The sequence below is a fragment of the Lynx canadensis genome, chromosome F1 (genome assembly GCF_007474595.2).
Source record: "Lynx canadensis isolate LIC74 chromosome F1, mLynCan4.pri.v2, whole genome shotgun sequence".
NCBI lineage: Eukaryota > Metazoa > Chordata > Mammalia > Carnivora > Felidae > Lynx > Lynx canadensis.
The window spans coordinates 64,275,886-64,285,709 of record NC_044319.2 but is presented as its reverse complement, the minus strand read 5'-3'; the positions used below and the strand labels follow the sequence as shown (position 1 = coordinate 64,285,709).

Sequence of the window (9,824 nt, the reverse complement as noted above, 5' to 3'; positions counted from 1 at the left end):
CCTGCATCCCTACCCACGCCCCCGCCCCCAATGTGGAGAAGCCCGAGCCAGCCTCCCATCCCTCGCTAGCGGGTCCCCTGACCCAGAAAGGGAGGAGAGAGGTTTTTCCAAACACAGGTCAGCCAGCTAAGAGGATCAGAGGCCCGAGGCCCGCCGAACGCCTAAACCCTAACGCACTCTGTGCTCCCCAGGGTCCCAGCCGCCGCGGCCACCGAAAGGGAACCAGGGGACGAGGGTGTCCCGCTGGGAAAGAACGAAAGCCGAGGGCCGGGTCCCGCAGTCCCCGGGGGCGCGGGCAGCGGCCCTCGGCAGCCCACCCGCCGGCCCTCCCTCAAGCCCCGCCCCCGCCCCGCCCCCGCCGTGACGTCACCGGCCGGCCGGGCGGGGCGCGCGGGGCTCGGACTCGGGCTCGGCGGGCGGAAGCGGCGGCGGCGGCGGCGGCGGCGGCAGGAGCGGCGGGAGCCGAGGAGGAGGCTCCGGACGCTGCCCAGGAACCGGGACGCCGGAGAGCCGCGCCCTGAGCGCTCAGCCCGCGGCGGTGAGAGGCGGGCCGGGGCCGGGGCCGGGGCCGGGGCCGGGGTCGGGCTCGGGGCCGGGCGGGCGCGCAGGGGCGGCGACCCGGGGCCGCGGGGGGCGGCCGGGGTGCGGGGTGCGGGGCCCGGCCCGGGGACACTCGGCCGGGAGCCCGCTTCCCGCGCGGGCCGGCTCGGCCAGGACCCCCGCCGCGGCCCGCGGGGGCCACCGGGGGACCGGCGGGCGCGTGTCCGGGGCAGGGGGGCGGGAGCCGGGGGCGAGGAGGAGCAGCTAAGGCGAAAGCCCTAATTTCCTCCAGTCCGTGTCGGAAGCGACAGGGACACGCACACCTACGAGAGACACGCCAGCACACACGGTGACACACACCCATGTGACTCTTCCACACATCGCTTCGCACACAGCAAATCACAAACGTCCCTGCACTACACATCCACCCCCTCCCCCCACGGCCTCCATGTGCACGTCCCCTGGGAGAACATCTGTCTGCGGGACAGCTGAGTGGGGGCCCCTGTCCCCAGGCCACCCTGATTGTCTGGGCACAGTCTCCGAGCCCTGGGCCTCAGGTTGCCCCTCTTTAAGACAGAGGGACAGGGAGACGGGATCCGGAGTGAGTGAGCCCGCCTGGCGCCCCGACGCTGGGGGAGCCGGGAAGGTAAGGGGCTGCTGCGGCCTCTGCCCCCCAGGTCCACTTAGGTGCCGGGAGCGGCTGGTTTCTGCGCCCCGAGCGGCCCGGGGATGGAGGAGGGGGTGGGAGAAGAGGAGAGGGAGAAAAAGAATGAGTATGAGTCAGCCAAGGATGGAGCCCAAGTCAGAGAGAGAGAGAATGAGGAGAATGTGTGCGAGGGACAGGGACACAGTCGGGGACGGGAGGGGAGGAAGCGAGGCCGAGGTGGCCAGAGCAGTGGGAAGAGGGCTGGGGGCTGGGCGGCACGGGCTCCGAGAGCCAGGACCCGGCGAAAGCAGGATGGGGCGAGGCCCCGGGGAGTTCGAGAAACGTGCTGAATGTGTGGGTTTTGTTTCTCGACGAGTCTGGCCCCCAGGCTGTCAGAACGATTAGCTTTAATTGCTCCTCCCTTTGTGGCTAAACACTCCGTTGGGGAGATTGCCAGAGATGCCCTAGGCTGCCCACTGCCCCGGTTGCCTACTTCCTCGCCGCCCCCGACACCTGTGCCCGTCCTGTGTGCATGTTGTCATGCGTGAAGAGGGCCACGGAGTCACGCCCTGCCGGGCCGTCCCCTTCCCTACGGACCCTCACGCGCCACCTGGATGCAGCCAACCAGTTCAAGCCCCTCCCCCCCTTCCCCAAGCTGCCGCTCTCTGGGCAGCAGGGAAACTCACTCTTTCCTAAGAGTAGTAGCCCTGGGTGTTCAGAGGGGGACACTGAGTCACAGACCCCAGCGGTCCTCGGTACTCGGGGCCACCACCCAGTGAGACCGGCTGAAAGCCCACTGATAGGACAGGAGGAAGGGAGCGAGAGACTGCAGGAAGGAGATGGGTGAGGGGGAGAGGTGGGAAGGAAACCGAAACAGGAGTAGGAGAGACACCACCAGCTGAGTGGCCAGCACTTGGGCCACCTCACCAGCGGGCAGCCCTCTCTGCCCTGCCCGACCCGATGCCAGAGGTCTCCTGATGCCCCCATCGTGGGGCGTCTGCCTTCTCTTAGACTGAGGGCCTCTGTGCCCAGGGCTAACCCACCTGCCTTCTCAGCCTGAGGCCCGGGTATCCCGTCTCCCCTCATTCCCCGGCTGGCCGGCCGAGTCTTGGAGCCCCCTTCTTCCTTTGTTACAGGAAGAAAGACACTGCCCCCCGCCCCCCAAAGCTGAATGGAAGCTAAGGGAAGAAGTCAACTGAGTGGGTTATTAAGGGAATCATTAGGACTAGGACTGCTTGAACTTGGGGCCCAGGTAGAACGGGCGCCCTGCCCTCCCTACTCACCCCTCTGCTTCCCCTCGCCTGGCACCCCATGCCCGGATCCAGAATCGAGGCAGTAAGACCCCCTCCTGCTGGTGTGGGAGACCTCCTCCACCCCCCACTCCGGCAGCTGCCACAGATGGGGTGGGGGGGGGGGAAGGCTTTGTTTTGAAGTTTACTGGGAGTTTGGGACCAAACGGGAGAGGGGATGGGCATGAAGTAGTGTCCCAACGCACAGGGGTTACCCCGATTTGCTAGGCTTCTCAGGGTGCCCCGGCCCGCTGCTTCCGCAGGTGGTGCCCCAGGGCCCCCACCTGTCTGGCTCCGGGCTCCTATCCCCGGAGGCCAGCATGTAAGATCCTCCCCACCTGCCCCTCTCCCCCCAGCTTCCTCCATCACTTCCACTTTTGTCGGGGCTCCACCTGGGGCCAGCTTGGAAGGAGAGGGAGGGAGGGAGGGAGGGAGGAAGGAAGGAAGGTAGGTGTGAGGAAGCAGTGAGCAGAGCACAGAATGATCTGGGAGGGAAGGGGACTGACTTCCTGGCAGCCTCAGCTCCGGTCCCGGTTCCTGCCTTGGTATCCTGTCCCAAGAATGGCCTCCGCCCAGGCTGCCTGGTGTTCCCCAGACAACCTCCGTGCTGCTCCGGGGACCTGGAAGACTTTGCAGGGCTGGGAGGGGAGGAGACGCCTCTGTAGGCCCCGAGGAATCCTGAGTCTCGGTGACAAAAGTGACCGGGGGCGAAGGAGCCCGGCTTCTGCCAAGCCCCACCGGGGCCACACCGCCCCGAGGACGGTGCTTGTCCGTGAGACTTGAGAGCCACCTAAGGAGATTCCACTTCCTTGCACCCCAAGAATTCCCCAAGGGGCTGGCCTTGCCCCTGCTGCCCCGCCCAGGCCTGGCTGGACGACGGATCTCTCCAGGGAGGGAGCCCCCAGGCCGCCTTTCCCACTCCCGCAGGGGGCCTTACTGCACAGCTTCTGTCCCTCCTTGCCGCTCCCACACCCCTCCCATCCAGTGGTGTCATTGTCCCCACCGCTGGGGGAGGGGGGGGCAGAACCGAGGTCACCCTGGTAACCGCGGAGTGCCCGCACCCTCCCCTAGGATCCCTCCTTTGCAGCCTCCTTCCCTCTCCCAGCCCCGGCTCTTCCTCCATTCTGTGGGCCCTCCTCACCCTTCCCTTCTCTCTGCTTTCGGGCCTGTGATTACAGAGCTGACACACGCGTGCGGCGTTCACACACGCGCACGCACACACACACACACACACACACACCTCGTACGCTCACCGCCACCCATCCAGCCCTAGCACGTACACATCCATTCCCAGAACACGCACGCACCCCCACACCCCGCCACCGCCACCTCCCGGTGCCCGCGCCCCTCAACGTTCCCCCCACCCCCGCGCCTCTTGGGGGCCTCGCGTCTGCCTCGCGCTCTAAGAAAGCTCCTACCCACCGCCCCCCTCCTTCGTGGGTGGCTCACTCACACATTAATCCCTCCCCGCCCACCTCCCCTGGAAGTCTGTGTTTTAGATTCAGAGCCCTAAACCCAACTTCCTTCCAGGAGAGACACACACACACACATTCTCCTTCCACAGGATCTAGTTACAGCCTCTTCTGCGTGAAAATGGACAGGAGACCCCTAACCGCTGTCCCATTTCCCAGCCGAGGGCTTGGTCCCAGGGTCTCCTCCATGGGGGGGGGGGGGGCGGGTCTTCTTGGGGGCACCCTGCCTCCTTCCCGTGCTGCCCCTTCCTTTTGAGCTCTCTCCACCCCCCCCCATTGATGTCCTCATGCCTGGACCCCCCTGCCCGTCACCCCCCTCTCCTGGCCCGGGATTATGGAGGGGGTTGGGGGGGGCTGGGCTCCAGAGCCTACTGCTGTGACCTAGATTTCAAGGCAGAGACGGCTCCTGGTGCTGACAGTCAGAGAGCATTGTTCCTGGCCCGGCCTGGTGGGGCGGCCGCCGGGCCCTGCCGGCTGCTTGCACCTAGCTGTGCCAGCGAGCGTGCCCGTGAGTGCCTGTGTCTTGTGGGGGTCCTGCTGGCTCATTGCGTGTGTGTGTCACAGTGCCTGCCACCGAGGGAGGCTTGTTGGTTCTGGTCCGAGTAGGGGGTTGGGAATGCGGACTTCTGGGTCCACGCCTTTTACTGTGCCATGCCTCTCTGCCTCAGTTTCCCTGCACCTAGACCAGAAATAAGGAAAATGGGGTGAGGCCAGCCCCTCGCCGTCTGCTACGTTCCCAGGCCAGCGTTGGGGTGATTTGTGGGCAGTCCCCGTCAAGTACAAGGTCGTCTAGCTCCTTGTCCCAATCCTTGGTTCAGCCAGAGTTTAGGATAGAACTTACTTTTTAAAATGCTTCACTTTTCTGATTATAAAAGAAACATATACTCATCGTGGGGGGGGGGGGAGCCCCTTTTAAACTCAGCACCGGAGTTTCACGTCTTATCACTTCCAGAAGTTCATTCTAAGGTCTGACCTTCCTTCTTCCTGTCTTAGTCACGCTTCCTACCTAGTGGGAAGGAGGGCCTTGAACGTTCTCTACCTTCCCACTTCAAGATCTTCCCGAAAGAGGGGTGGGGTGAAGGCCTGGGGGAGCCGCAGCCTCGCCCAAGCCCCCTCCAGGAGCCCATCCCGAAGGTGGTGCCAGCCGGACGTGGGTGCAGGCAGTGGTGACAGCCCCTTTGCTGCCAGACTCTCCCAGAGCTGCCTCGAAACCCCTTCCCCTGCCACCCAGCCAGCCTGGGAACCGGGCAGGGGGCCAGAGCCAGCCGCTTGGTATTCTGGGGCGCGGGGGCTGCGGGCGTAGCACAAAGGCTAGGAGAGAGGGCTGTGCGGAGGCCCGGCAGCCATCAAGGGAGAAACGGGCTCCACAAAGGTGGGGGTGGCCCGTTGCTTCCCCCTCCCCGCCCGCCCGAGCCCTAAGGACTGAATACAGTGGGGCACGGAGGGGCCAGGGGACCGTTAGACCAAGCACCTAGGCATCCATCCAAAATGAGTCATTGGAGGGGCGGTGGGGAGTTGAAGCGAGGGACCCCTTTGCTTCTGGGGAAGAATGGGAGCTAGAACACACGAGCTCTAACCAAGCAGCGCCCCCCCCTGCCCCTCCTGCCCCTCCCAGAGCTTCTCACTGCCACGGCCGGCCAGCCTGCCTCTCCCTGAAGGTCGTTTTGGAGTGTTGTGGGGTTTTTGTTTTGTTGGTTTTTTTTTTTTTTTTTGACAGGGGGAGGGGTTGCAGGTGGGTGGGGCGATTCTGGGGGGGGGGCCTGGGAGGCAGTGGGTGAGAAAGTCTGGAGCAGGTTGCTATGGTAACCGCCTCCTCAGTCAGGGGAGCTGTTGCCAGGGTTACTGCTGGGGGGGGCAGAAATGAAAAAAGATGGGGGAGAAGGAGGTGTGACTTGTCACTCTAGGCTGAAGCTTGGCCCCTAGCTTCTCATCTCTTCCCGACTGTGCCCGCCGCCCTTGGGTCTTCATTTTCTCCCTCCAGCCGGGGGAGCCCCCCCGCCCCCAGCCTCCGCCAGGGTGGAGGGAGCTGGTGGAGGCGGGTGCCGGTGAGGAAACCGGACCGGCACCTCCAGCTCAGCCGCCTCTCCCTTTGTTCCTCCCGCCCCCAGTCATGGCCGAGTACGGGACCCTCCTCCAGGACCTGACCAACAACATCACCCTTGAAGACCTGGAACAGCTCAAATCGGCCTGCAAGGAGGACATCCCCAGCGAGAAGAGCGAGGAGATCACTACTGGCAGTGCCTGGTTCAGCTTCCTGGAGAGCCACAACAAGCTGGACAAAGGTGGGCGGGGGCCGCGGCCTCTCGGGCTCAGTCCTGGCGGCGGCAGCGAGAAGCAAGGTCAGGGCCGCACGCGCCAAGCACTCTCCTCTCCGGCAGGACGGGAGAGAGGCTGCGAGTAGAGACCCGGGGGTGGTGGTCCCTGCGTGCCTTACGGTGCTGTCAGTCACTAACGGGGGCGCTCACACGCCCCTGTGCTATTGTCAGATGTGTGACAACACATTAAAACACAAGTCGAAGGCGATGAGATTAGAAGTAAAACCACAGGTTCCGACGTTTTTCGTATCCACTTTTAGAGACCACTGCTCTGGGAGTGGCTTGGGCGGGGAGTCGGTGCGTTAAGCTAGCCCTGCAAGGCAAGTGTATTTCGAAGGCAGGGTCCCAAGCGGGGGCATGCCTGGCAAAGGACCACAGTCCCAGAGGCAGGAGTGTCTGGTGTGCCTGGAAGAGCAAAGGGGGCCTGTTTGGCTTGGCTGGTGGGGCCTAGGGTACATTTAGCGGTGGCTGGAAAGGTAAGTTAAGGCTGCGCCGTGGGGGGCCTTGAGGGACGGGGTATTCGGCGGGCGGTAAGTGACCCCTGGGCCGCGAGAGGTACTCGTCTGCCTGTAGCATGGCGAGCGGTCAGGAGGCGGCTGCAGAGGGTCACAGGGGAGGAGCCAGGGAGGAAGGACGGAGGGCGTCTGCAGTCTAGAACCGGCCCAGCCACGGAGAGCATCCTTCTGGCCACGGCCGTGCCCGGGCTCACGAGGCCCAGCATCTCTCCTGGCTGGCCTGGGGCCTGCACCCCCACGGGTGCTGTCGGGAAATTCTTTCTGATGCTGACGAGGAGGAGTGCTAGGGAGTCAGCCTGGGTGTGGGGGGTCAGGAAGGCCATTTAACTCTTCTGTTCTCCCCTCCCCGCAACGTGGAACCTGGTATTCAGCCCGAATCCCTCGTTCTAAATCCCTAATGTTTTAAACCTCACTGACCAACCACCTGCTCTTCCCGGGAAGTCCTCCCCATTTACTGTTGGTGCCTTAGCTTTCTTGTCCTGCTCGGCGGCCCAGCCCCTTCCAGGGGCGTGCCCTCTGATAGCCAGTGTGGGTCCCAGAAGCCTGGCCTGGTGGGGCAGGGGAGGCCTCTCCAGCCTGGCTGACCCCGTCTCCGTCTTCCTTCAGACAACCTCTCCTACATCGAGCACATCTTCGAGATCTCTCGCCGCCCTGACCTGCTCACCATGGTGGTGGACTACAGAACCCGTGTTCTGAAGATCTCCGAGGAGGATGAGCTGGACACCAAGCTGACCCGCATCCCCAGTGCCAAGAAGTACAAAGGTAGGAGGCCACGCCTTCACCGTGCACCTCTCCCCCCGCCCAGGGGTGATCCTTGGAGCACTGGACTCTGGGGAGAACGGAGGCGGATGCGGCGGGCCTGCCTGCCGTCGTCCACGCCTCCCGTCCCTGGACACCTCCCTTTTTGCCCCCAGACATCATCCGGCAGCCCTCGGAGGAAGAGATCATCAAACTGGCTCCGCCACCGAAGAAAGCCTGAGCGAGGGGGAGGAGAGGAGGAAGGTTGGACCTTCACTGGACCACTCCCTTCCCCCAGCCTCCAGGGGAGGGGCGAGGGCAACCCCCCCAGTCTACCCACTTACTAACCTGGTCCTAACCCCCTTACTGTGCGCGTGTGTGTGCGTGTGCGCACGCTCTGGCTGTCCGTCTGTATGTCTAGCTCATCAAGTTCCTCCTCCTTGTGAGGGGATGGGGGTCGGGCTGGGGGGGGGGGGGGCTTCGTTTCCCCACTTTAGGGGGAGGTGGGGGCTGTTTCTATGCAAATAGAAATGGGCACATTCCTCCTACTGCCCTTTCCTCCACTCTTCCCCCACACGGCCGAAGTGTGGGAGCAGAAAGGACCTGTATTTTCCTACACTGAGGAGCCGAGCTGGGGGTGAGGGCCTGGGGAGAGGTGGGTGGACCTGATGACGAGCAGCGGGAGGGAAAGTGGTTACCCAACCCCCACCCGGACGGGGCAAAGAACAGCCAGAGTTCCGAGTTTGTACTCCCATGCTGGATTGGCCAACGAGTCTTTTCTAGTGGTTCCTCAGGCTGGAGGGCCTGGGCCCCAGCAGGTCCCATTTTGCTCCCCTCCCATGGGCCTAGGATGGGTATGAGCCAGGGATCTAAGGAGAGAGGACCACTGGATCCCTTCCTGGCCCCGAAGTTCAGACCCCGTGGAGCACCCAGCATTAGACCCTCCCGCCTCCCCCAGAGCCCATGCTGGGAGCAGGCCCCCCCTAAACCAGATGTGGGGAGGGGGGCCCTCTTTTCCACTCCTTTATTCCTACTCAGACTGTTGCACACACTGACTCCAAACCTAGGGAGACTGAGGAATGAGCTCCTTAGGTCTTAACCCCAACCCCGTCCCACCCACAGGGTCCCAGCGTGGTGACTACAGGCGACCCTCCCTATCTCGGGTCTAGAACGCCCCCAGCTGGAACGAAGGGAAGCAGCTAATTACAGTGTCTTCCTTTGCACTGACCACCCCCCCCCCCCCCCCGCCACCAGTTCAGTCCAGGAGGGGACTTGTTAGCCCGTAGCCCATCTTCCCCACTATCCTGGCGTGTTGGGCTCGTGAATGCCTCCTAGCCAAATCACTAGAGTGCAGTGACCCCAGCCTCCTTCCTGTGCCAAGATGCCCTCCCTGCCCTGACCGTGCTAACTGTGTGTACATATATATCTACATATATGTATATTAAACCCGCACTGCCATGTCTGCCCTTTCTTGTGTCTGGCATTAACTTAGTGTCTAGGCCAGGGCGGGGGTGGGGGGGGGGGGCGCGGTGAAGGGAGCGCCAGTCCAGTGGCTGTGTAGTGAAAACGAAGAAACTTTCTTCAAGTTTAAATTCACATGCAATCTCAAGAGACTATTCAGAGAAAGTTTTAAGTTCAGAGCTTTGAAGACGTGGGAGCAAAACTTAAGTGGGAGCGGAGGGCTGGCTGTCAGAGGAGGGAAGAAGCCAGACTGGCCGGAGAGAGCCGCCTCTGTGCCCAGCCCAGCCGTCCCCTCTGGCCACCGCTGCGGACACCTGCCTTAACACATACACCTTGAGTACTCCACACAGTTTTGCCTTAAAGGACCTTCCCAAGTTTCCCCAGCCCTGTCTGGCTTCTCCCTCAAGGACAGAGAGATACTTGCAGAATTGGGAGGGGGGAACTGAGCACGAATTGTCCTTCCGGTCAGGATATGTGATGTGAGAGTGTGTGTGTGTAAGAGAGAGAGAGAGAGAGAGAGACAGAGGAAGGAATTAGGAGCTTTCTCTGAAGAGGAGAGAGGGTGAGATGGGAGAAGGGAGACAGGGTCATTTTCAACAGAGTCTAGTAGTATCTCTGTAAGGCAAAAATAATCTAAAAAGACTAACCTGCCCTCCCATCCCTGTACTGCTGTGAGATCGTCCCTATCCTGTGCTCCCCTGTCTGCAGTGTGCACGGCCTCATTCTAACCCTGGAATAAAGGTGATTGTACTGTACCCGGTTCTAGAATTTCTGTGAATTACCAGGACTTTGGAGTCTTTGAATGACTGGGGAAGGGAGGGGGAGCAATACCCCAAATCCCTCACTGC

General features: G+C 62.6%; 1 protein-coding gene across 1 annotated transcript; it reads left to right on the top strand.

Annotated features, from left to right (window-relative positions):
- Positions 1–429: 429 nt before the first annotated feature.
- PEA15 (proliferation and apoptosis adaptor protein 15) lies at positions 430–9,731 on the top strand. The gene is made up of 4 exons (XM_030303392.1): positions 430–538; positions 6,056–6,229; positions 7,384–7,539; positions 7,692–9,731. The coding sequence occupies exons 2-4, from the start codon at positions 6,058–6,060 to the stop codon at positions 7,754–7,756; spliced, it is 393 nt and encodes a 130-aa protein (XP_030159252.1). The 5' UTR covers positions 430–538; positions 6,056–6,057; the 3' UTR covers positions 7,757–9,731.
- The last annotated feature ends 93 nt before the right edge of the window (positions 9,732–9,824 follow it).